Source organism: Ceratotherium simum, chromosome 15 (genome assembly GCF_057802395.1).
Source record: "Ceratotherium simum simum isolate JZ-2026a chromosome 15, ASM5780239v1, whole genome shotgun sequence".
NCBI lineage: Eukaryota > Metazoa > Chordata > Mammalia > Perissodactyla > Rhinocerotidae > Ceratotherium > Ceratotherium simum.
Window position 1 is genome coordinate 27716421 of NC_141914.1, and position 27466 is coordinate 27743886.

The following is a 27466-nucleotide window of genomic DNA, read 5'->3' on the forward strand; positions in this document are numbered from 1 at the left end:
TGGGCTGGACATAAAAAGGGAGATTATTAATAAAGACTAGCTGAGTGGATGACTCTCCCAGAGGGTGAATTCTCTCCCAATTGGAAAACGTGTGTGCTCCTCTTTCCCAAAGTCCGCCCCAGCTTGACCCTTGGACACAACCTTGGAGAAGAGTTTCTGGGTCAGCAGAGCTCACAGGCAAGGGCCCGCAGCTCGTCACCCCTCGAAATCTCTAAGACAAGAAAGGCTGGGGAGCCTTCATGAGCATTGCTGGGAGACCATAAACATATCCCACTTCCTTTGAGACTAACCCAGCAGGTGCTCGGGGTGGGGGGGCCACCGCTTCCAGCCGGTCAGCCCGCCCTCTCCCATCCCCCTCACCACCCACCCGCAGCGCAGTTCCCTCTAAGATGCCTGCTCTCTGTGAGTGCTGAGTCGCTGAGCAGCTCGCTCTCCATGTGACTTCAGTTTCCGTCCGTTCCTTCCGCAAGTGCTAAAATAATCTGATGCTCCAGAGAGAGGAGGCAGCCCAGGCCCGCGTTCGCCTGCTCTCGAGGAGGCCGGAGCCCCGGGAGAGGATGCGCCCCGCGGAGCCGCCTGGGCCTGCGGGAGCCGTGAGTATTTCCTGCGTGGCCGCCTCCCCGCGGGGCAGCCGCGGCCCTCGTGGAGGTGGGCGAGCTCGGAGAGGTGGGGCGGTAGGAGGTCAGCGTGTGTGGCCCACAGCTGGGGGGCTGACGGGGAAGTTGTGGGTGCTGCATCCAGGCTCCACTGCTTTCACGCCGTGCCGGGGCTACGGCTCTGGGTGTGGGTGGCAATACCTCTCTCTAGGAGCACTTAGCGCTGAGACAGGTGGCGTGAGGTAGTGGAAACAACGTGGGCTTCAGAGTCGAACCTGGGTTTGATTCCTGGCTCCGTGGGGAGAAGTTCTGAGCCTCAGTTTCTTCATCTGCAGAATGGGAGAATGGGAACAAGAATGCTCCCTCCCTGGGTGCACTGGCTGTAATGAGGTTGCTCTGTGAACGCTCAGCACGCTGAGTGCTTGGGTCTTTTTTGTTGCCCACAACGTGGACTGAGAGTCACCATTTCATAGATGAAGACACTGAGCCCCATGAACAGGGACACGTAGTTATGGATGTCTTCCGTGTGCAGGCGTGCTCAAGGGGGTGGGGGTAGAGCTGTGAAGAAGACAGGAAAAGCCCCCTCCCCACACAGCATTTGTCCTTGGGACAGTCACTAGGGCTCTGTTACTTGGACCCACAGCTAGTAAGTACCAGAGGGAGACTAGACCCCAGGCCTTTCTGACCCGTTGTTCAGTGCTTTTCTGTGGCCCTCACGGCCTTTCCATGTGGGCCGGATTCTGGAGGGTTCAGCGTATATCCCCATGCACTCAGGAGCTGACAAAAGCAAGGAGCCACTGACTGGGCTCATGCCGCCCTCAGAATGGGCTGCCAGCTCACCTGGCCCCTGAGAGAAGGTGAACACGTGCCCAGCGGCGGCCGTGACTCCGGGAGGCCGAGGCAAGGGCCTAAGAGTGGAGCCCTGGGTAGGGCTTGCCCTGGGAGGTGCGTGGGAGGTGCGCTTCCAGGGGGAGTGAGAGGACTCCACTGGAGGTGTCTTCCGTGATGGGTGCAACTTACTAGGAGTCTGGCCGTTGGAAACATTCAGAGTGTACAGAGCTGGCTCCCTTCACCCACTGGCTGTGTTCCACACTGTTTCTTGGATGTTGGTGATTTGCTGGGTTTTATAGCCCTGAGACTTCTTTATTTTCCTCACACACTTCTGTAGGTTTGTACATCTATGTCTGAGAGTTCCTAGAGGGGATTCTAGAATGATGGGCCTAGAAAAAAAAAACCTTGACTCTTGCCCTTAGGTTAAACGAAAACAAAAACCTGTTTCACAAAGAGAGTGCTTTCATCTAATGGGTGCCCTCATGGGAACTTCACGAAGAGCCATATAAACCTGATCCCACATTGTCCTTAAACCCGTCATTGGAGAGCAGGAGCCTCCCAAACAGAGTGCAGGCTCCCGGTGTCTCTGTCCTGGGGCCTGTGTTAGGAGTGCATGGACCTGTCCGTCTCTGGGCTTCTTGATTTTTTTGGAAGTGTGATGTTGGTAGTGATTATAACCTGCGTCCTGGCTGCAGTGTGCATCCACATCATGAAGTGCACAGTAGACTCTCGGATGGACAACTTATTGTGTCTCACATCTTGCTCAGATCCACAGTATCACCACATAAGTTAGGGGAGGGTGGGCTTTCAACCATGACTGAAAAACTTCATCTTTCTCAGGACATGCTTGTATGCTCAGTGATGCTCACCGATGTGTCTGCAATTGGTGACAAATATTTTTGCCTTTGGTAGAATTTCTTTATTATACTCATCTCCCCCCTTCCTCCCAAACCATTATTCTCAACTTCATATTCAAACAGATGTCATGTGCTCAGTGTGTGGGGGTTTCTGGGCTAGGTTAGGTGATGATCTCTGAAAGTTCAGAGAGGTGAGGAAAGGGAAAATAGGACATCGATACTTGGGTCTTATTAAGCCTCACAAGCAAGTGTAAACCTAAGTTCAGGGTCCTTTAGTTGCAAATGACAAAAACTCAACTCAGTTTGGCTTCAGCAAAAAAGAAGATTTATTGTTTCAAATAACCAAAAAGTCTATAGGAAATAGCTTCAGGCATGGCTGGATCCAGATGTTCAAATGGATGCCAGGAATCCATCTGTCTCTATTCCTCAGCTTTGCTTTCCTCTGTGTGGGCTTCATTATCAGGCAGGTCCTGAAGTTGGTGGCAAAGATGGCTGCCTGTGGCTCCAGGCTTAATTCCCACCAGCTCAGCATCTGAAGCAAGAAGAAAAAGGCTCTTTCCTAGCAGTTCTAACAACAATCCTTGGATTGATTGTCAAGAGCTTGGTGCCTGTGATGTACCCATTATAAACTAGTTACTGTGGTTAGGGAAATAGGAGGTTCTAATGGGCGCAGCCTTGTTCAGAGGCCACACATTGGAGCCAGGAGTTGAGGTCCCACCCAAATGAACATGGACTTCTTAGGAAAGGAAGGGGTTTGGTTGCACAACAGTGTAAATGTACTTAACACTACTGAACTATACACTTAAAAATGGTTAGGGTGCTAAATTTTTTAAATGGTTAGTGCATTTTACCACAAATAAAAGTTTTAAAAATAAAAGAAAGAAAGAAAAGAAAGGAAGGGGTGGTTTCCTCAAAGAGGAATTGAGGAGTTGTTACCAGAGGAGAAATGAATGTGAGTAGGCAAAGCCAACTGATTTCCAGAGCAAATGGAGTCAGGTGCTGAGAGCAAAGCACATGTCTTCTCACTTCAGTGCCTGAGTGATTTCAGGCTGAACAGAGGGAAGAGAGGAGGAAGTAGAACCCTGTCGTGGTTCTCACCAGCGAGGTGGGCAAGAGGAGCAGGGCTGGTACCAATGATGGGTGAAATGCAGCAAAGCCCTGGGGGCACACAGGGTCTCCCGCCTCCAGCCCCAACCCAGAAGGTCGCCCCGGTCAGATGCTGTGCCGTGTGCCCCAAGCAACCTTCTGCTGCCGCCTCCAAGAGAGAAAAGGATGGGGAGGGGATTTCTCCTCAGGAGGCAGCACTTGGGCCTCTGTCTTTTCACCCTGGCTCTTCTCAAGCAGGACCTAAGGTCTGAGGCAGCCCAGCCCCCACATCATGTTCTCCAGTAACCTCATGTCACTCCATTTTAGATGTCAGGCGGGACACTGGCTCCTCCTGGTCCTGCCTGGTGTCACTCCTCTTCTGGTCCACACGTGATCCCTCGGGTCTCTCCTGCCTTTCCAGTGTCTCCTCTCGGTGGTCCCACCAGACGCCAAGGCCGAGCTCTCTCCCTCTGCCTGCAGGGCCGGTGGCGAGTGGGTCTTTCGCTGCCTGGCCCTGAGCCCCTGCTTCAGCTTCAGACGTTAGCGGTCTCCCTATCACTGCCCAGCCTGGCACCCTTTGACCTCCTCATGGGACTCCCCCGATGGCCATTCTCTTGTTCTAGGCTCTTGCGTCCTTCCTCAGGTCCCTAAACAGAAGGTTCCATTTTAGCTAATAATACTGGCTTCTTATTTCCTTCTAAATCCCCAGTTTTTTCTAGGTTTTCTAACTCCTTTTGCAGAACCTCTAAAGGCCCTCGTCTCTGTTATAGGTACACTCCATGGCGTCGACAGGTTGTCTCATCCCCATAGAAGACCATGACCCCATGAACACTCAGGGGTGCTATTCAGATTCTCGAACACTGCATGGTAGAGGCACTGGCCAATCAGAATGGACGTTGTCATTAGAAGCAGGGTCAGGTGTTACCTCGTTGGTTGCTGGATCATGGTGGGAGCCCTGGGAGTTCTGCAAGAGGGGCCAGGCAGCTGGGGTGGAGGCTCACGGGGCAGCTGTTTGCCAACAAATAGATACCTGTGCAGCCCAGCTGAATGTTCTCTCAGCATGTATTCCCCCCAGGCAGGTGCACATCCAGCACCTCCGACCTGGGCTGGAACTCAGCTCTGGTTTTGGCTTCACTGTCTATAAGCTATGTGACTTGAGCAATTCCCTTTGGCCTTTTCAAGTCTTGGGTTTCTTATCTGTAAAATGGAGATGATAAGCAGAGACTGGAACATAGGTATTTGCACACTAATGTTCATAGCAGCATTATTCACAATGGCCAAAAGGTAGAAGCGACCTAAAGGTCCACTGATGGATGGATGGATAAACAAAATGTGGTATATGCATACAATGGAATTTTATTCAGGCATTAAAAGGAATGAAATCTGATACGTGCTGTATCATGGAGGGACATTGAAACATTATGCTAAATGAAATAAACCAGACACAAAAGGACAGATGTTACGTGATTCCACTTATATGCTGCCACTTATGTGAGGTGCCTAGAATAGGTAAATGTATAGTAAAGAAAGAATAGTGGTTGCCAGGGGCTGAGGGCAGGGAGGAATGGGGAATTACTTTTTAATGGATACAGAGTTTCAGTTTGGGAGGATGGAAAAGTACTGGAGATGGATAATGGTGAGGTTGTACAACAATGTGAATGTACTCAATGCTACTGTAAAGGGGTTAAAATGGTAAATTATATGTATATTTTACCACTATAAAAAAAATGGAGATAATAATGCTTACTACATGGAACTGTTGCAAGTATTAAATGAGATCAAATGTCCATAAGAAGCCTTTGCAACTTCAAGTGCTATTATTATTGTTAACCAATAGCATTAAGTTATAATCTAATTGTCTTGGGTTTATCCAAGAATTCCTTAAAAATCCTTATTTTTTGGGAAGGAGAGGATTTTTGAAAAAATCCCATTCCTCTGTGAATTCAAATGAGTTTCAGAGAAAAAAAAAATTAGCCTTAGAACAGGTAGCCACCTTGCCAGTACAATTTTAGGAAGTTTGAAAAGGATAAAATTATCTCCCCTACCATCTTGAAACTGTGCCGTGAAAACTTTAGTATTTTTCATCATTACCTATATACGTTCCCATTGAAGAGCAGTGCATGAAAGAGGATATCAGTCATTCACACTTTAGTATAAGCTGCTTTCCTCCTAATTCTGGCTGAGAACACTAAGGCAGTGATGATCTAATCTATTTTGTTTCTTTTTTTTATGAGAGAAACTTTTTTTCCCCAAATAAGATAGCTGACTTTGCAAGCTCAATTAAATTGAGATTAAATTAATTAAATTGACTCAGAAGATTGAAAAAGTAGGAACTTTTTAAGTTATATCACTTGATATTGATTCTAAAGTATTTAAGGTGAAATGTACTGATGACTGCAGTCTATTTTGAAATGCATCAAAAAATAAGATCGATTGAAGGATAGATATGTGATAAAAACAAGTATCGTAAAAAGTTAAAGTTTGTAGAATCTAGGTGGTGGGTATACCAGTGATCACTGTCAAATTCTTCAACTTTGCTGTATGTTAAAAATTTTTCATAATAAAATGGTGGTGAAAAGTTAAATTACTAACAATACCTAGTAACTCCTCACATTCATTTTCATAAACATAAAAATCAAATAATAAAAAATAAAAAGACATCCATGGGAGCTATAACTATCTATAATATACTATCATATTATATGGATTGTTGCTCAACTAAACTCTTAGGATGTGATGAGGAGGTGACACGTGCACTGGGCCTTGAAGGATGAATAGGAGTTCGGCAGGTGGAGAAGATCAGAAAAAGGGCCCTTCCCGCAGAGGAAACAGTGTGTGAAAATGCATCCTTTAGTCAAGGATAGCAAGTATCCCAGGGTAGCTGCGGCTTGTGGTATTGAGCTTGAGTTTTGGTGGACACACAGACTAGGTTTGAATTGCAGCTCTGATATTCTCCAGCTATATGGCCTAAACCTCTGTGAGCCTCAATGTGCCATGTGTAAAATGGTGATGATTTTGTGAGGACTATTATATGTAAAGCACCTGGCATAGGACTTATCCCAAAGTAAGCACTCCGTACACATTAGCTATTACAGTTAAGAGCCTGGAAGGCAATCTGGGAGCTTGAATACTGTCCCATGGAGCTGGGCAGTTACCAGGAATCCACATGGTTTCATTCCTCAGTTGTGCTCTTTCTCAAGGAAACCAAGGTGGAGTGGGTGGCATATTTCCAGTCTGGTCAATAAGCCCCAGTTATCACCTGTCATCCATGCCCATAGTCTCCTGCAGACTCTGGGCAGTCTCGTCTCTGAACATCCCAGAGTCACACCCTGCAGCTCACATGGATGGGAGAAGGGACGGCACCTCCTCTGTTTTATTTATTTCAACACCAGCTCCCTGTTTGCACAGAGGAACTCTGCCCTTTCTTTAATTCTGACACTACCTTGTACCTACAGAAAATGTCTGCCCCCTGGGGGGGACTCTTGCAGGCCTTGGAGGAATTGGTGGGGTACTCTCCTCCCCTCACTTGAAATGAAGTCCACAACATTTCCTTATGTGGACAAAGCTTTTGCACACACATTCTCTCATTCAGTCTTGACACAACCCTGTGAAGTTGGCAAGGCCATTGTCACCCATGGCCACCACTGGAGTGAAGTGACCAGAGAGAACAAGCCTGTGATACTGAAAGGAAATGACAAGTTGAAGCTAAAGCATTATTGGTTGGGTGCCTATCCACTGAGATTATGTGGGTGTCTCGTATACAGAGGTGACACCCCGGAACTACCACCAGCCATGTGAGAGCAAGGTGTTATCTCCCCAGTGGGAGCAGATTTGCGTTATTTATGACCTGTGGCCAGATGCAGCCTGTGGCCATGGAACAGGACAGAGTGAGCTGACCTCCATTGGTTCTGGAGGGCTGACCCTGACCACATAGGGAAGCCGGTGACTCATCTGTAGCCCTGAGGAAACGAAGAAGAGCAGGGTAGTGCTCTAAGTGGCGCTTCACACACTGAGTCTCTGTGGGAAGACTCCAAGGGAAGAAGAGCACTTTGGTCCTCCAGCCTCCCTCCAGGCAGAGGCAGAGCCTCCGCTGTTCGCAGACAAGACTCGTCCACAGCCCGGAGGAGCCCGGGCTGACCAGGTGTGCTAGGCTCGGTGGCAACGAGAGATCTGGGTTTTAAACCAGTGTTGGAAACCATTGCACTGTGTTCCCTGTGGCACCTTGTCTATATCAGTTCAGCTCTCTGGCCTGAGTGTTCTCACCTCCAAAATAGCGGTGGGTAGTCCCTTCAGAAATGCTACAGTTCTCAAAAGGGTGATCAGTCACTAAATTTGAATGAAGATGCATTTGCCGGAAGAGACATGTGCACCAGAACTGTCCTTCCTCACGCGAATTCTCAGGACCGCACATCCAAGGAGCTTTCCGACCAATGCAAATGATATAACTCCTCACTTATTTGTCCAGGCTTAGAGGGGCAGCCATGTCCTAGAGGCAAATGTAACAGGGCACAAATTGTACAACCAGCCGCTTACAAAGCGGTGAGCTCCCACCCTGGGGGTGATAAGCACAAGCAGGTTGACAACCTGCTGGGGACAAGGATGCTGTAAGGATGAAAAGACTGTTTTTTTAACTTTCATTTAAAACTTGTCTTAATATGGTAACAATCTTGCAACACAGGCATTCCCATTTTACTGGGGAGGAAATTGAGGCCAAGAAGTTGAGTGATGTACCCAAGGTCAGAGCCAGGCTTTGAACCCGGTCCGTCTGTCCCCTTAGCCTGGGCTCCTCCCTCACCCTTACATCCGCCTGTCCAGGGGCTAGGCTAAGAACATGCAACCCCAAATCTAAACCCCTGGACTCTGAAAAAGAAATCTCTGTAATAAAACTTATCTTAGTTATTAGTCAATGATATTTTTCTTCCGTTTACTTCAAACATGATTGTTTTAAGCACACTCAAAATGATTGTAGTTCTAAGTACCTATAAGGAATTCTGTATTTTAGTGATATTTATTAGGCTCTGATTATGACATATTTTAATTTTAAGTAATAATAGATTGATTCTACTCTTTTAAAACTTGTCTGAATACAGTAATTTAAGTTGATTGTTGGAAAAGTTGAAAATACAAAGAAGAAAAAATATAGATATAGCAAAAGTAAATATCAGGTCTAATTCTCCCCACTGTTGAGAGTCTGATGTGTACCCTTTAGAGTATTTTCTGTGCACATACAGATGCATGCATATTCTTTTAACAGAGTTAGGATTACACTATATATTCTATTTGGTATTTTCCTTTTTTTCTTAATAATATTTTATTACGAACATCTTTCTATGTCAATAAATATATTACTACCAAAGCATTTTTTTTTTAAAGATTTTATTTATTTATTTTTCCCCCCAAAGCCCCAGTAGATAGTTGTATGTCATAGCTGCACATCCTTCTAGTTGCTGTATGTGGGACGCGGCCTCAGCATGGCCGGAGATGCGGTGTGTCGGTGTGCGCCCGGGATGCGAACCCAGGCCGCCAGCAGCGGAGCGCGTGCACTCAACCGCTAAGCCACTGGGCCGGCCCTACCAAAGCATTTTTAATTGGAGCACATTATTCCTATCATATAGTTGTATCGTAATGTATTGAACCAATTTTTCCATTGTTGCACTTTTAGGTGGCTTCCACTTGTGTGTGTGTGTGTGTGTGTGTGTGTGTGTGTGTGAGGAAGATCAGCCCTGAGCTAACATCCATGCCAATCCTCCTCTTTTTGCTGAGGAAGACTGGCCCTGGGCTAACATCCATGCCCATCTTCCTCCACTTTATATGGGACGCCGCCACAGCATGGCTTGACAAGCAGTGTGTTGGTGCACGCCTGGGATCCGAACCCGGGCTGCCGCAGTGGAGTGCGCGCACTTAACTGCTACGCCACCACGCCGGCCCCCCACTTTTTTATTATTATTACTAATGTTGTAAGGAATATTTCTGTAAAAATATTTTTACATACATTTTAATTCCTTAGGATAAATCCCTAGAAGTGGAATTATTGAATAAAAAATAATCTGCGTTTTCAGAATCTTTGATAAATTGTGCTAAGTTATCCTTCAGAAAAGTGCTAATTTGCTTTCTCTCCCTTCAGGGTATGAGACAGTTCTGGGGTGCGGGGGAGATTCAGAAGCCATTGTGTTGCCTATATTTTAACAAACTCATTATTAAGAAAGAAAGACAGAGAAGCAAATCATGAGGTCTAAATTCACGCATCACAATTCTAAATGCTCTGTTGCCCCAACCCTCAATTTGCAAGTTCTTTTTTAATGCATCCATCATCTAAATATTGATTCTTTGCAAGATATAAGAATGTATTAATTCACCCAAAGAATACAGCTAGTTCTTTGCTTTTTTGTGTGTGTGTGTGAGGAAGAGTAGCCGTGAGCTAACATCTGTGCCCATCTTCCTCCATTTTGTATGTAGGATGCCTCCACAGCATGGCTTTGATGAGCGGTGGTGTGTAGGTCTGCGCCCGGGATCTGAACCGTTGAATCCCAGGCCACCGAAGCGGCGCACGTGAACTTAACCACTTTTCCATCGGGCCGGCCCCTGGTTGTTTACTTTTATAACTATTCATTTTATTTCACATGAAATTCCAAAATCAAAATTTAAAATTCTTTGAATTTAAAAGTACACATTTTGGGGGCCAGCCCGGTGGCATAGTGGTTAAGTTTGCATGCTCCCCTTGGTGGCCCGGGGTTCGCAGGTTAGGATCCCAAGTGCAGACTGATGCACCGCTAACCAAGCCATGCCTTGCAGCATCCAACATACAAAATAGAGGAAGATGGGCACAGATGTTAGCTCAGGGCTAATCTTGCTTAGCAAAAAGAAGAGGATTGGCAATGGATGTTAGCTCAGAGCCAGTCTTCTCCACAAAAATAAATAAAAGTACATATTTTTGACATTTCTGCAAAGAAGATATAGAAATAAATCAATGAACACATGAAAAGTGCTCAACATTATTAAGTATAAGGGAAGTCCAAATCAAAACCACAAAGAGATAGCACTTCACACCCACTAGGATGGCTACAATAAAAACGACAGAAAATAACAAGTGTTGGCAAGGATGAGGCGACGTTGGAACGTTCATACACTGCTGCTGGGAATATAAAATGGTACAGAGACTTTGGAAAACAGTCTAGCAGTTCCTCAAAGTTAAACACCGAGTTGCCATTTGACCCAGCAGTTTCCCTCCCAGGGTGTATATACTCCAGAGAACTGAAAACATGTCCACACAAAAACTTGTACATGAATATTCATAGAAGTATTATTCGTAATAACCAAAGAGTGGAAAAACCCAAATATCCATCAACTAAAGAATGTGTGAACAAATGTGGTATATCCATACAATAGACTATTATTCAGCCATAAAAAGGAATGAAATACTGATACATACTACAACATAGATGAACTTTGGAAAACATTACGCTGTGTGAGAGAAGCCAGACACAAGAAGCCACATATAATGTGATTCTATATATATAAAATGTCCAGAATAGGCAATTCCATAGGAACAGAAAGTAGATTAGTGGTTGTCAAGGGATAAAGGAAGTGACTAATGGGTATAGGGTTTCATTTTGGGGTGATGCAAATGTTCTGGAATTAGATAGTAGTGATGGTTGCACAACTTTGTGAATATGCTAAAAACCACTGAATTGTACACTTTAAAGCGGTGAATTTTATGGTATGTGAATTATATCTCGATGTTAAAAAAGTACACTTTGTGGCTTACTTACAGGGAAAGAGTGCACAGAGTATCTTTAAAATTTTGTAGACATCTTTCTTAGATGTCTGAGTAATCAAAATAATCCTAAACTCACTATTCAAAAGTCAGATAATTTCATCTTGAATTTAAGGTTTGAGCCAAAATGTCATTCTGGCTTTTTTCCTTCCCTCTTTCCCTCCCTTTCTCTCTCTCTCCCTATCTTCTTTCCTTTTTTCAGGCTGTATTTTAAGCATTAAATATATATTGCTAAATTATTTGCTTGGTGTAAGTATAGCTTCTCCAAACAAAAATCATGCAAATCAAATTAGTTTTATGTGCAGATTATTATAAAATAGAGATGATGTCTACAATCATCTAACATAATGATTTGTCAGTACCCAGAAGAAGTCGATTTTCCTGTTACATGAATTTAATTAGTTTTAGAATGCACTTTTTTCAACAGTTTGTGCTTTTTTTTTTTTTTTTAAGATTTTATTTATTTATTTTTCCCCCAAAGCCCCAGTACATAGTTGTCTGTCATAGCTGCACATCCTTCTAGTTGCTGTATGTGGGATGCGGCCTCAGCATGGCTGGAGGAGCGGTGCCTCGGTGCGCACCCGGGATCTGAACCCGGGCCGCCGGCAGCGGAGAGCACGCACTTAACCGCTAAGCCACGGGGCCGGCCCCAGTTTGTGCTTTTATGTGTCAATTTTTTGTCACTTTTTATTTTGAAATGATCTTGAACTTACAGAAAAGTTTCAAGGCAATGCAAAGAATTCCCATAAATTCTTTACCCAGATTTACCAATTATTAACATTTTCTCATATTTGTTTTCTGTCTTTGTACATTTATATATAATTTCTTTAAATATTTATATATAATTTTTTCTGAATGACTTGAGAATAATGTTGCAGACCACATGCCCCTTTTACCCTGAATAATTCAGTGTATATTTTCTAAGAACAATGATAGTCTCTTACATAACCACAGTACAATGATGAAAATCTGGAATTTAGCGTTGATATAATACTGTTATTTCATCCATTGTCTGTATTCCAATTTCGCCCAGTACCCCAGTAAGGCCCCGACAGTAATTTGATCATTTGGTTAAGGAGGTATCTGTCAATTTCTCCACTATAAAGCTGCTATTTTTGCCTTTGTAAAATTAATAAGTAACTTAGTAGGGAGATACTTTAAGACTATATTAATATCTTGTTTCCCAGCAAATTTTCACTCTAGTTTTACCATCCCTTGATGATTCTTGCCTGTAGGATGCACTTTGAAAAATACATTCCTGGATTCAGATTTCAGCCACTTTCTCGAATTTTCAGGTAGCGTCATAAAACTTTCATATGCTTTTTTGAAATATTATGTTCAATTTCGTCCTTCGTGTTTAAGCTTATTCAAGAGTGCAAGTCCTGTTTTAGTTAAGTCCTTTTTGTTGGCAAGAAGCAACACTTGGGCCAGCTACTGGGGGCGGGGGGGTGGGGGAGTACTATCATGAGAAAACCTGGAGCTTGGAAATGGACGCGGCCCTGTCAAGAGCCACCAGGAACCCAAGAGGCAGCCTTAGAGCCCGTCCTCCACCCTCTCCCCCAGCCTGCATGGTCCACCCTCTTGTTCTTTCTAGTCCATCTTCTCTGATCTCTGCCTTCTGTTGACTGTTCATTCGCCGTGTCATCTGCCTCACAGCATCTGCTTTCTCATGACGATCCCTCAAAAATTCAACTCGACCTTCGCTCTCAGTGCCTCTTAGCTCCAATTTCCACCGCTAATTACCTAAGTCTCTTCTTTGTCTTTCTGCATTGGGGTCACTCATAGGGTGCTGGCCACATGTAAGGATTGACCTCCCCTGGTCAGGTGCTTCCCCAAGATGCTGTCACCTTGGTGGAGGTGGAGGTGAGGTCATGTGCTTCTCCTGAGGGCTGCCCCTCCAGAGGGACTGGGGGTGTGATGGACAGAGCAATTGAACTGGACAGCGGAGGTTACGTTAATATATCAACCATTTTTCTTGAATCACACTCAGGACACATGATCTAACACTTCTGTGCTCCTTCCAGGTATGAGAAGCTGTCTGGAAGCTCTGGTTTGAATGTCAAAATGTTAGAATTTTCAGGATATTTTTAAGGTTTATGCGTATATGTGTTTTAAACTTAAGTGTTTACTGAGCACCATTCTGTGAAGAGTACTTGAAAAATGTACATTCCTGGAAATTTGGGGACAAAAGGTTACCATAATTTCCCCTCTCCCTTTAAGAACTCCAACATTTGTTTCCTTTTCCCCAATTTTTTTTTCTTTTGTTGAGGAAGATTCGCCCTGACCTAACATCTGTTGCCAATCTCCCTCCTTTTGCTTGAGGAAGATTGGCCCTGAGCTAACATCTGTGCCAGTCTTCCTCTATTTTGTATGTGGGTTGCCACCACAGCACGGTTTGATGAGTGGTGTAGGTCTGCGCCCAGGAGCCAAACCCACAAACCCCAGGCTGCCAAAGCAGAGTATGCCAAACTTAACCACTATGCCACCAGGCTGGCCCCTTCCCCATTTTTTTAATTTTGAAAAATTTCAAATTTGCAGAAAAGTTAAAAGAAAGCACCATGCTAAATTTACCAGTTGGCAATATTTTGCTTTAGTTTTGTCTTTCTCCCTCGTTATTGAGCCATTTGAAAGTAGGTTACATAAACTGTAGACATCATGAAATTTCACCCCTAACTACTTCTGCATGCATTTCCTAAGAATAAGGGCACTTTTCTACATAACCACAACATCGTTATCATGCCTAAGAAAATTAGCAATAGTCTGATAATATCATCTGTACATAATACCATCTGAAACATATCATTCAGTACACATGTAAATTTCCCCAATTGTCTCAAATTTTTCTTTTAGAGATTTTTTAAAAGTCTAAAATCCACTCAAGGTACATGCTTTGCACTTGGTTATTATGTTTCTTAGTCATTTATAATTAGACGTCCCTCTTCTCCCCTCTCCTGCTTTTTTTTGATTTTCAAGACCTTGACTTTTCTGAAGAGTCCGAGCCAGCTGTCTTGTAGGACATTGTACAGCCTGGATCTGTCTGGTTGTTTCCTCATGACAGGGTTCAGGGCAAACATTTTTAGCAAGAATACTACCAAGATGGGGCTCTGGTTTGCCCAAGGTGCCACAGCTGGAGGCTCCGGATGCAGGTGGACATGGGAGATGTTAAGTTGGAACACGTGTGAAGGTTGAGGTCACTGTAATTTTTTGCTAAGAATCAAAGAGACCAAAGCTGCTTCCCTGAGGCTCTCAAATACTTCTTGGTAGTAGGAATTGTTTGAAGTGGTCACAGACTGGGGTTTCTGTTCTTTGTTATCTGTTCTCTGTGGTCTGTGACCAGCTGCCCTTCCCTTTCTCTCAGGATCCTAGGTGGGATTTGCTCTTTTATTTTTAAGCAGAAGTGGGCTCCTTTTCTGTGGAGCCCTATATCCAGCACCTGTGCCTTTTGTGTTCAGAGGGTGTCACTGTCACACATTCACACCCCACGCTCGTGCATACTCTGCTTCTAGAGAGTCCCTCCTCCTAGACCAGTCTATAAATATTTGTTTCTAACACCAAATATCTCTGAGGGTATTCTCTACTTTCTCACTTTCTCCAAAGACCTCTTTCTTTCTTTCTTTTTGGTGGGGAAGATTGTCCCTAAGCTAACATCTGTTGCCAATCTTCCTCTTTTTGCATGAGTAAGATTGTCCCTGAGCTAACATCTGTGCCAGTCTTCCTCTATTTTGTATGTGGGTTGCCACCACAGCACAGCTTGATGAGGGGTGTAGGTCTGCAGCTGGGATCGGAACCCACAAACTGGGGTGCTGAAGTGGAGCAGGCCAACCTTAGCCACTACACCACTGGGCGGGCCCCCAAAGACCTCTTTCTTTAAAGCTTTTTCAGCTTATCTGATTACTTTGAGAAAATTCTTAATTATATGCTAATATATGTATAACACTCTTAATACTTGCTAATAGCATCTTTAGCAAAGAGGTTGTGGTCCCAGCTCTGTCAGCAGCTGCTGTAGTAGCAGCGGCTAGAGAAGGCCGGGAGGAAAGAGTCGGGGAGTGAGGAGGTGATATTCGGGGTGCCCCTGAATACTAGAAATCCAGCATCCTTTCCTGAAAATGAATAAAAAAAACCTCACAAAACAAAACCCAAAACTCAGGTCAGAGTTACTGCTTGATATTCCCAAACTTTGAGTACGAGGAGACCCTTTTAGGGAGAAAAATACCTGTCGCTTGGCCCTTACCTGATGGTTGTGTTTTCCTATCAGCTGATTAATACATTACATAACAACAGAAAGCTACTTGGAGTTAATAACTCTTAAAAAAACAAGTTATATTTTACTAACACAGGAAAATGTACATACATTAAAAAAAAAATAATGTATGTATATATGTTTGTCAGAGAGCCTGACAAAAATAGGGACACTGCTGCTATCCTGAACTATTTTGATTCTTGTGATGAGAGAGACATGGAAATTTCAGGAACTCAACAAGCAGAGCCCAGTCAAAAGATTTCACTCACCCTTTCTTCCCTGTCCATTGCAAAAGCAAGCATCAGCCATATGTCCTCTGGACTGGAGCCACTCCTTGGCCTGCGTGTGGCTGTCATCCTCTGTCCAAGCAGTCCTGAGCCCAGAACTGATATGGTCATGGGGATGGATCTGGAAGGGCTGCCCCAGCTTACAGCCAAGCCACTGCCGGCAGGATTGGGCTGCCCTTTCTAAAAGGAGTGGATGTTCCCATCCCTTTCATTGTCCCACACAGCCCATGGGGCCATCCCGTCAGTCTTCTTTTACCTTAGGTCAGTGACACAGGAGCTTTTCCCTATTATTTTGTGGAAACAGAAAAAGCAAACAAGCATAATTTCTAAAACAAAAAGGGATTTTTGCAGCTGATATGCATTCTTCTTCCTTCTTCCTTAGTTCAAAAGACAGTCTCGATTCATGTTGTTTTTATGAAATAAATCTGTTTTCACCACTTATTTGTTATGACCAGATCTGGAGAGAGAAAAGCCAGAAAGCCAGTTATCTTTCTGACTAAAAAGGAACACTCTATAGACAAAGGATGGATAGGGGTTGAATCCCAGGTTTCCATGATAACCAATTAGAATGCATAGTCTCAAGACTAATGGTTACATAGGGGATACCCTTAAGCATTTGAGGTCCTAGTATTTCAAGGACTTCTTAGAGAAGATCCAGCAAGGACATTTTGTGATGACTGAACACAAACAGAATAGTTAGAGAAGATAAAGAAGAAATATAAATGCAACACAAAGAGGGCTTCACTTTAACGGGAGGTAGGATATATAATCCTAATATCTCCAAGTCACATGTGTTACAGACATAGTACAGAATCTTGTCTCCTGTTAGCACCTGGGTCAATAGTGTCTTGTCTTTCAAAGCTTTTCACTAATTAGAAGCTCACAGTCTCTGGCTTTAGCCACGATCATGATAACCATGACTGGATAAAAGATATAGAGAGAATGTATAGAAATTGTTTACTGAATAAAAGAATATAGAATGTATAGACTATATAAAAGAGAATGAGACTTACCATTTTCTGCCTCCATACTTGGAAGGAACTCTTTGACTTTGTTATCTGGTTTAAGCAGAGTCTGTTAATGTCATCTGTTTCTCGTGTCAGGATCTCAGGTCTTATATAAAATATTTTCCCAGTGGTCACTCAGACCAGGAGGAGACACGGTACTTATTACTTATCAATACTTCTAAGTATTGATAAGTAACTGATACTTACTTATCAATAAGTACCATATTGATACCCTACTTGGAACATGGGTTGATTTGCAGTTCCATTGTGTTAATCCTGTGGCTTCCGCAGTGGTTCACAGTCCATGAAAAGGGAACCGTTGATCCAAGCCCTTTTAATTATAATGAGGGGAGGTTCCAGGTTACCTCCTTTAAATTATTAATGTCATACTGCCATATGTGCCCTCCATCATAAGTGTTTTTCATGCACTTCTCTTTCTTCACCAAAAATGTATCTAAGATGATTTGGCTTAAAAAATGGATGTATTTTTCAGAAGATGTCAGAGAGAGAGGAGTAAAGTGGGACAGTTACTTAATTGCACACTTAGATATTCTCTTTCAGCTGGAGCATTGTTGAGTGGTCCTCACCCAATTGGAGGGGAGGCAGTCCTGTGCACACAGGAGAGGATTCATGGGATTTTCCAATGAGATTTGGCATCCAAACTGTTTACCTTGTACTCTGCAGTGCCATGCCTCTGAAGAAGACTTCTGCAGCTACACACTTCAGGAACAGTGTTTCTCAGCCCGAATGGTTATTATTTTGGAAGTCTTTTCTTTCTTTTCAGAGCCATTACAGACATTTTTTTTTAGTACTGCTCCAAAGCGCTCACATTTACATCATTGTGTCAGCCAAGGTCCAACCAGGAAACAGAAACACCCAGATTTTTAAACAAAGGAAATTTAATGCAGGAAATTGGCTACACGTGATGGAAGACACTGAGACATCAACCAGAGAATAGATAGTCAACTCAGAGATTAGCAATTCAAGGAAGCTGCTACTTCCTCTAAGGAGGGGTAGGATAAAGGGAAGAGGGGTGTTACCAGAGCCTAGGAGTCACCAGAAGAAGCTCAAAGACTTCTCTGTCCAAGGCAGAGAGGGAGGGCAATACCCTGGACTCTCTTCTTCTGTCATTTGACCTCCAGTAGTGCCTCCCATTGACCTACCAGCTGGAGGCCAGCTGACACCCAGAGCTTAGGAAACAGAGCCTTCGGAAGTCAGTCTCCTGTGATATAGAGCAGGGTCGGGGAAGGGTAAGGCATGGATCTGAGGACAAACAGCTCTCAACCAGCATAGTCACCTGTTACTGGGATTAACCTTGTTTTGGAATTTATTAATGTAGAATTTTTAACCCAACCTTCCCGCATACCTTTCACACATTTAGTTGGTATGATGATGTATCCATTCTTCCAGTCAAATTATTCATTCTTTTTCCTTCTTTGTGTAGCTGTTGAATTACCTTGGAGATTATGCATAGGAATAACAACCACGCTACCAGCTCATTGGTATTTGAAACTCATAAATAATAATTGTGTTATTAACTACCATTATAGTTAATGAAGCACTTTCACATATACTATTTGATTCTCATAAAAATTCTGAATAGTTATTATTATCCCATTTTATAGAAGGATTATGTGAGTCTTGGAGACTTTGTGTGAATTTCTCGAGGACAAACAACAAAAACTGGGCCAGAATTCAAACCCTGGTCGGTTTGGTTCCACATCCTATAATCTTTCCGTGCTGCCTCATGAGAGAAGGAGTTGCCCAGAGGGCACAGCAAGAGTTTTTTTGGGCTGGTTGGCCTAGCTTAGGAGGAAGAAGAAAATATGTTTTTAAATTTGCAGAAATTTTCTTGTTGACCCAGAAATGAAAATTACACTCTGGTCGTGACACCAGGCCTATCCAGCATTCCAATCTGAAGAGTTACATTCTCCCTGAAGAAATTGCACTCTTGGGGCCAGCCTGGTGGCGCAAGCGGTTGAGTGCGCGTGCTCTGCTGTGGCGGCCCAGGGTTCGCCGGTTCGGATCCTGGGCGCGCACAGACGTACCACTTGTCAGGCCATGCTGTGGCAGGCGTCCCATATAAAGTGGAGGAAAATGGGCATGGATGTTAGCCCAGGGCCAGTCTTCCTCAGCAAAAAGAGGAGGATTGGCAGATGTTAGCTCAGGGCTGATCTTCCTCACAAAAAAAAAAAAATGAAATTGCACTCTTGCCCTGTACACATTCAGTATTTCAGTATACAGGCTGGCTGTTCTGGAAGGGTCAGTGTCACAGCAGCATGTACCATCCCAAGCCCAACACACCGACGGGTCAGGTGAGAGAGGAGGGGAGGGAGCACGTGCACGGTTCCCATCTCCCCATCTCTCTTCAATAAAATACAGGACTCTCACTGAGATTTGAGTGTCAGATAAACAATGAATTTTTTTAGTATAAGTATGTCCCGAATATTGAATGGGAGATATTTACACCAAAAAATTATTTGTTGTTTATCTGACATTCAAATGGCATCTTATAATTTGCTAAGTCTGGCAACCTTATCTCAAAGCGGACAAATGATCCCAAGGTTTCACGCGTGTGTGTGTGTGTGTGTTGGGAGGATACTGAGGACAGGAGCCCATATGGCTCTGTTTTTGCCATCTGTCCCTGTACATGCCATGAGGTAATAATTCCTGCACAGGGACAGAAGCGGAAGGAGGGTCTAGGAAGGGGATTCCCAGTGTCTGTAAATACTGATGAATTCTGAATTGGAGGTTCCCGCTGTGGTAAGGAGACCTGACCTGACCTGAGGTGAAGGCTAAAGTTGATTTACCTGGTTTCACTTAGCTTTTCTGTTGGTCTGTTATCACTGGTGAGTATTCAAATCTGACTAGGAAGTTAAAATTAGCCTTAGAGATGTGTAAACTTATTCGAAGAAAGGGAAAGAGGAAGGGGCCCGAGATGGCCTAGAAGTGTCAGGCAGAAAGGTCTGAGGATCCCATGGAATAGGTGAGAAGCTTCGTGTTAGTGCTGGGGCTGCTGGCCCAGGAGAAGACTAGAGAGCAGACCCTGAGGTCCTTCCTGGGTAGATGTCAAGGAGAGGATGGGGCAGGAGGAAAGCTGGGGCCAGGCACCTGCCCCTGATGCTGAAGAATGCAGAGCTGGGAGGGGATGCCATTGAGCTATAAACACCCCCAACAGGTGAGTAGTCAACTCAACAGCACTTACAGGGAGAGGAATTACCCTGGTTACTCATCCTGAGGCTCGCGGAGGGCTGCTCCCAGCCCTACCACTAAGTCAATCTGGAATCTTAAATAAGCCATTATTATCTCTGGGCCTTTCCATATTCACCTGTAAAAATGGGATGGTGGAAGATTTATTACATTTCCATTATAGTTTCTCTTAGTTCTAAAGTTCTCTTGGTATTTGTATAATTTTAAGCCTTCTCATGACTCCTGTTCTGTGCTCACTGGCCAGGTAAGAGGGCTGGCAACCACATTTCATCAATAATCCTCATTATATCTGAAGATTGCTTTTCGTTTTCCCCTCAGTTTTTTCCCTTATCCAGGCAAAATATCAAAATCTTTTTTTCAAAGGGCTATATTCAAATGAGTTAACCAATAGGATCTGCTCTTTTCTAAAAGCCTCATGTCCGCACAACAATTAGTAACTCTGTGGGCCCAGGGGCTACAATTAATATTTCAATCCCAGTTCACCATTCATTCATTCAGCAAATATTTATTGAGCTCAGGCGATGCATCAGGCAGATTTGAGCTTTGGGAGGAAAACTTCAACAGAACTACAAAACGTGGCAAACTCTAGGTGACCTGAGACTTGGTCCCTCAAATCCTTTGCTTCTCTCTTCTGTTGCTGGATTCTTGGGAGTTTCAGTGTTCAGCCACCTGTCCATCAAATGGTAGAAGCAAAATGAAAATGAGTTCTTGTTGACAGTTGCAGTGAAAGGTTGAAAATGTTGGCTACCTTGAGGTATTTGAATAATCTCTGGGTTTCCACCTCCTTGTCACTGTGGGCCTCCAAGACCAGATGTCACTGGGAACTGGCTCCTTCTACTGAGAATGCAAAGTAGCCTTCTGGGATGTCCTTCTCTTACTCGCTTCTTCCTTGCCCTCTGTCCACAGTGCTGCACTTGAGATGGAGTTACTGCCCCTCTGGCTCTGCCTGGGTTTTCACTTCTTGATAGTGGAATGGAGGAACCGAAGTGGAATGGCCACAGCAGCTTCCCAGGGGGGCTGTGAGTTGGTGAGTTTTCCTGGGAACTCTGAGTTGTCCGTTGCTCCTGTCCTGACAAGGTTTGGTCTGTTTGGAAAGCTGATGGATTGTCAATTAAGGAGGGCAGGGAATGCATGAGTCTGATTCACCATACCTGCCTAGCACGATGCCATGTGCAAGCTGCTCTTTAACCGAAGGTTAAGATGATGCCTGGGAAAGGCCAGGCAGTCCCTGCCCCACCTTCTTCATACCTGCTGAAGACAGGAGGCCCCAGAGACAGGCCTAGGTCAGCTACCTGGAATAAGAACACCTTGTTAAAAATCTGGATGAGTGAGCCCCTCTAATGATATCAGAATCTCTGGGTGAGGCACATTAAAGTTGGGGAAGTCCTGTCTCCGAGTTTGTGTATGGGCTGATAGCAAATGCTTAAACAGCTGTGCTGAAGAGCATGCTGCCCACGCTGCACTGCAGAGCAATATCCTTGACCACGCTCAGGGTTAAGACCATCCAGGGGTAGATCCCTGAGCTTTTACTGTTTATCGTCTCCAGGGCTTTTAGCCTGTATGTGGAAGCAGACTTGGCTCATAACAACTGAGCATGTTTCTAGAAATTTTCTCCTTTGTCTACAACTCAGTGATATCAAAAGTCTGCTTGAGAAACATACATTAATAAACACTCCTTGAGCCCTTTTATATACTAAGCACTGGGAAGACAAATTGGATATCAGGGCTTACATTTAAAAACTTGTTCTTAAAGCTGATGAATCTTAAAAACCCAGCTGATCATGGTTCTTCGCCCCTTTTATTAACCACTAACTACCACGCTGTAGTATACTCTAGTATGGGGTAGGGGTTATGAGCCAGACCAGGTTTAAACCCCAGTTTACTGGCTGGTAACATTGGGGCCACTCTGTGCCTCTGTTTCCTCATCTGTAAAACATGGAGGTAATAATAGTACCAATAATACCATACACTAGGTTGTTATGATGATTAAATGAGTTAATGTATGTAAAGCACTCAAAACAGTGTCTTGTGTATAATAAATGCTATGTGTTTTATCTATTGTTATTATTATTGTTATTGTTGTTGTTAGTCTTTGCTATACAGACTTCTATGATTCACTCACAGAGGCTTTGAAAGATTAGCTTCACAGTAGCTAAGTCAGGAGTGACCAGGCATAGGAAGAGGAGGGAGTAAAGCGTGAGTTCTTCCACAGCCTTTCAGGGTTCAGGCGAGACTCCCTACCTGACCCTTCCAGCCTGGTGGGCAGGAGTAGGGACTTGGCTGCCAGTGGGCTCCAAGAGTGGATTTCCTGTGGTTCTTTTGAATCGAGGGCTAAGAGTTTGAGAGTCAGGTCCCCTCCACTGCCCCTCCTTACGTTAGCCGTGAGACATTATCATAAAGTGGACATGGTGAGGTTTTCTTGGGCTCTGACGGCCACATGGTCCTTTTTCAGCACTTCAGTGGGGCTGCATGGAATTGCAGAGGTGTGACCCCCACGACTGCAGCAGCTGTGGTGAAATAAATGTCACAGCTTGAGTAAAGCCCCTAACCACAACATTCTCCAGAGAGGCCCTGTTGAGGGAAAGACCAACACTTACTCAAGAAATACACTTTGTTTCTGCATGGGGAGATTCAATTTTGTAAAGATGTCCGTTCTCCCCCAAATTAAACCATAATCATAATGAAGTCCTAATCAAAATTTCAAAGACTTTTGGGGGAGGGGAGGTGTGGAAGGAACTTGACAAATTCATTCTAATGTTCATCTGGAAATTAGAAACAACTCAAATGCTCAACAATAGGAGATGAATTAATTAGATCATGCTAATCATTATAGCTAACTTTTATTAAGCATTTGTGTGGGCCGGCCCCGTGGCTTAGCGGTTAAGTGCGTGCTCTCCGCTGCCGGCGGCCCGGGTTCGGATCCCGGGTGCGCACCGAGGCACCACTCTTCCAGCCATGCTGAGGCCGCATCCCACATACAGCAACTAGAAGGATGTGCAGCTATGACAGACAACTATGTACTGGGGCTTTGGGGGAAAAATAAATAAATAAAATCTTTAAAAAAAAAAAAAAGCATTTATGTGCTGCCAGGTTCTGTGTTAAGGGTTTTACATAAACAATCACATTGAAACCTCAAAAAAAAAAAAAACCCTATGAGAAAATTACAAGTCTAGTTTCCATTTTACAGGTAAAGTAATGAGGGTCCAACTGGTTAGGTAACCAGCCCAAGGTCACCCATTTGATAAAAAGTGGACTAATCCTAGAACTCTTGCCCTTAACCACTGTGCTATTCATGCAACGAACTAATATCAGTTGCTAAAAAGAATGATTGAATTTATTTTGATTGCCAATATATCTATCACATATCATTGAGGGGGGAAAAGATAGATTACTGAACGGTTTACAAACCGAGTGTGGTCTCATTTAAAAAAAAATTTTTTTTTTAAAGATAGATAATATCTGTAGGAAAGAGTCCAGAAGGAGATGTAACAAAAGGTTAGTGACATTTCTTTGAGGGAGAGGCTGAGGTTACTGAAGAGTTTAATTTTCTGTATTTCTATACTGTATCAATGTTTAATTATTAGAAAGTTTTATTTTAACAATCAGATAAAGAACTTGGGGCTCCAAGAGGTTAATTCCTTGCCCAGGTCCAAAGCTATTAAGTGGCAGAGCCAGGATTCAGACTTGAGTCTGTCATCTCTCCAAACCTGTGCTTCTTCCTCTCTGTCAGGGTTTTCCTCCCTGTTCCACTACTCCACTTGCCACCTGGGATTGGGCCCACAATTTTAGGCTATCCCTGGCCTTGTCTTACTGACCAATCTATGGAAAGGAATGCCATCGCTCTTTTTTTATTTTATTTTATTTATTTATTTATTCATTTTCCCCCAAAGCCCCAGTAGATAGTTGTGTGTCATAGTTGCACATCCTTCTAGTTGCTGTATGTGGGACGCAGCCTCAGCATGGCCGGAGAAGCTGTACGTTGGTGCCCGCCCGGGATCCGAACCCGGGCCGCCAGTAGCAGAGTGCGCACACTTAACCGCTAAGCCACGGCCCGTGCCATCGCTCTTCTATCTTATCACTTAAAACTTTTCTCCTGGACACCTAATGACATCCTGTGGCTGATTGTTTTTTCCAATCTTGTAAAATATTGGGCGGAGTTCAGGTATCCTAAGGCTTGTGTGACGTCTGCAGCGAGAACAGGGTCGCCCCATCCATCCCGCCTCCCCGCGCTGCAGTCATGGTAGAACAGCATCCAGGAAAAGCACGGAATCAGGCAGTAAGAGCTCTGGGCTCCAGTCCCAGCTCTGCCGTTGGCTCTTCACTTCTCTTCTCTGGACCCCACTTTACTTTTCTGTACAATTCAGGGTGGTGATGAGCTCTAAAGTCCTTTTAAGCTGTAATATGTATCAATCTGGAATGTAGAGGAGTGTCCCAGGCAAAATCCCTTTGGGTGAAATGAAGATGCCACAGCACTGTTGATTGTTGGGCAGTGTCCCTGTCAGACACACCGGTGCAATGATACTAGTGATAACAGTGCCATCGTGTGTTTGCACTGATAGTGCCCACAGTGTGTCAGGCACCCTGCAGCCTCTCATCTAATCTCACTGCCATCCTCTGAAGTACATACTCTCTTTATCTCCATTCTTCAGAGGAATAACAGACGAAGGCTAAATTATTTGCCAAAGGTTACACAGGGAATAAATGGCAGACCTGGTCCTCAATCCCCGTCATAGTTAAAACCAAACACAAATACAATTGTCCCCATTCAGCTGTGTGTTTTCAGTGAGGCCTGGAACTCAGCTCCTAGCTGACTATTTCAGTGTGAAGGTAAAGAACAAATTGTTCTTATCCTTTTAAAAAAGTTATCATCTCTAGAGCCATTCCCAGCAGTGGCAGAAATAGTCTGATGAGTGAACTAAGTTTCTGTACATAAACCTCTGCCTCAGAGGCTCCTCCCTGCTGACCAGTGTGTTTTGGACCTAGGTGGATGGACTTGCTGACTGTCGCGGGCAGAACCTTGCTTCAGTACCCAGCAACCTGCCGCCCTACTCCCAGACACTAATCCTGGATACCAACCCTCTCAAGACCCTGTGGAATCATTCCCTTCAGCATTACCCTCTCCTGGAGAGCCTCAGTCTGCACAGCTGCCACCTGGAGCGCATCGGCCGCAGCGCCTTCCAGGAGCAGGCCCTCCTGCGCAGCCTGGAGCTGCCTGACAACTCCCTCTCGGAGAGCTACAAGGAGACGGCAGCCGCCCTCCACAGCCTGCGGGGTCTGCGGAGGCTGGACTTGTCAGGGAATGCGCTGACGGAAGACATGGCAGCCCTCATGCTCCAGAACCTCTCTTCCCTGGAGTCTGTGTTCCTGGCGAGGAACACGATCATGAGGCTGGATGACTCAGTCTTTGAGGGCCTGGGGCACCTCAAGGAGCTGGATTTGCAGAGGAACTACATCTTTGAGATTGAAGGGGGTGCTTTTGATGGCTTAACTGAGCTGAGGCACCTCAACCTGGCCTATAACAACCTCCCTTGCATTGTGGACTTCAGCCTCACACAGCTGCGGTCCCTCAACGTCAGCTATAATGCCCTGGAATGGTTCCTGGCGTCAGGGGGAGAGGCTGCCTTTGAGCTGGAGACACTGGACCTCTCTCACAACCAGCTGCTGTTTTTCCCGCTCCTGCCCCAGTGCAGCAAGTTACACACCCTCCTGCTGCGGGACAACAACATGGGCTTCTTCAGGGACCTGTACAACACCTCGTCACCACAGGAGATGGTGGCCCAGTTCCTCCTTGTGGATGGCAACGTGACCAACATCACCACTGTCAACCTCTGGGAAGAGTTTGCTTCCAGCGACCTCTCAGAGCTTCGCTTCCTGGATATGAGCCAGAACCAGTTCCAGTACCTGCCAGTCGGCTTCCTAAAGAAAATGCCTTCCCTCTCCCGCCTGAACCTCAACCAGAATTGCCTGATGACGCTCCACATCCGGGAGCATGAGCCCCCAGGAGCGCTCACGGAGCTGGATCTGAGCCAGAACCAGCTGTCGGAGCTGCATTTGGCTCCGGGGCTCCCTGGCTGCCTGAGGAGCCTGCGGTGGTTCAACCTGAGCTTCAACCAGCTCCTGGGTGTCCCCACTGGCCTTTTCGCTGATGCCAGTAACATCACTACAATTGACATGAGCCACAATCAGATCTCACTTTGTCCCCGGCCAGCTGGCGTAGACCGTGTGGGCACCCCCAGCTGTGTGGATTTCAGGAATGTGGCATCTTTGAAGAGCCTCTCTCTGGAGGGCTGTGGGCTGGAGCCATTACAAGACTGCTCATTCCAGGGGACCGCCCTCACCCACTTAGACCTGTCCGGCAATCGGGGGGTCCTGAATGGGAGCATCGCCCCTCTCAGAGATATTGCCCCCACGTTACAGGTCCTATCTCTCAGGAACGTGGGCCTCAGTTCCAGCTTCACAGAGTTGGACTTCTCTGGATTTGGGAATCTGAGGGACTTGGATCTGTCGGGAAATTTCTTGACCAGTTTCCCAAGGTTCAAGGGCAGCCTGGCCCTGCAGACCCTGGATCTCCGCAGAAACTTGCTCACAGCTCTTCCCCAGAGGGCTGTGTCTGAGCAGCTCATGGGAAGTCTGCGGACCGTCTACCTCAGTCAGAATCCGTATGACTGCTGTAGGGTGGAGAGCTGGGGGACCCTGCAGAGCCTGCACACCATCGTTGACTTGGCCATGGTCACTTGCAACCTCTCCTCCAAGGTCATTCGCCTGATGGACCTGCCCGAAGGTGTGCCTCAGGACTGTAAGTGGGAGCAGGTAGACATGGGCCTGCTGTACCTCGTGCTCATTCTTCCCAGCTGCCTCACCCTGCTGGTGGCCTGCACCATCATCTTCCTCACTTTTAGGAAGCCTCTGCTTCAGGTCATCAAGAGCCGCTGCCACTGGTCCTCCATATACTGACCTGGCTACATGCCATGGTTAGAAATTTGGTCTGTGAGTGTAAGGACACTTTCTCTGCCAGATCTCAAGATGTGATGCAGAGGACAAATCTGATGAATTGAGTTAAACCTTAAAATGTTAAAATGTTTAAAATGTTTCTATCCCTTAGTCGCCCAAGTTCTTTCTCCATCATTATGATTCGTCCTCATTATTCTGGTAAAATATTTATTAAGTGACATTCTATGAAAATAAAAAACGTGTCTCATAAATATTTTTTAAATCAAATGGAGCTTGTGTTTTTTCTTTCTTTAATGTTTTTTGATGGTTTCCCTTAGATTATTTTTCTGTGCCCTTCCCTTGGTGACATCCATGGAGCTGGTGAGAAAGGGTGGTGATTCAGTGCTACCCTACAGCAAAAACAACTCCAAGAGCGTGTCCCAGGGATGGTGCGAGTCAGTGCCCTGAGGGTGCACCAAGGACAAGAATGTCAGAGCTGAGCAGGGGAGTCTGCCATGAGATCTCTCACCTGCTGCCTTGGCTTGAATCACCACTGCAGCCAGAGTGGGCCTTCTGCCGGCAGGGTCCTCTCTAGTTGCCCTGGGGTCACACCTGTGGTCTCTGGCGGGCAAACATGACCCTTCCATG

At 45.1% G+C, this 27466-nt stretch overlaps 1 protein-coding gene across 2 annotated transcripts; it reads left to right on the forward strand.

Moving 5' to 3' along the window:
* On the forward strand, positions 1-27101 carry NRROS (negative regulator of reactive oxygen species). 2 transcript variants are annotated; one of them, XM_004424532.3, is made up of 3 exons: positions 1-593; positions 20795-20915; positions 24872-27101. In XM_004424532.3, the coding sequence occupies exons 2-3, from the start codon at positions 20808-20810 to the stop codon at positions 26840-26842; spliced, it is 2079 nt and encodes a 692-aa protein (XP_004424589.1). In that variant the 5' UTR covers positions 1-593; positions 20795-20807; the 3' UTR covers positions 26843-27101. The 2 variants fall into 2 exon arrangements, with proteins under 2 accessions (XP_004424589.1, XP_087295915.1); XM_087439789.1 differs by lacking the exon at positions 1-593 and having other exon boundaries at positions 15563-20915.
* The last annotated feature ends 365 nt before the right edge of the window (positions 27102-27466 follow it).

Bases quoted from the DNA above. Each gene is read 5' to 3' on its own strand.
- NRROS (XM_004424532.3), top strand. From the start codon at position 20,808: ATGGAGTTACTGCCCCTCTGGCTCTGCCTGGGTTTTCACTTCTTGATA. The intron at 20,916-24,871 runs GTGAGTTTTCCT...TTTTGGACCTAG, and splicing joins CCCAGGGGGGCTGTGAGTTG to GTGGATGGACTTGCTGACTG.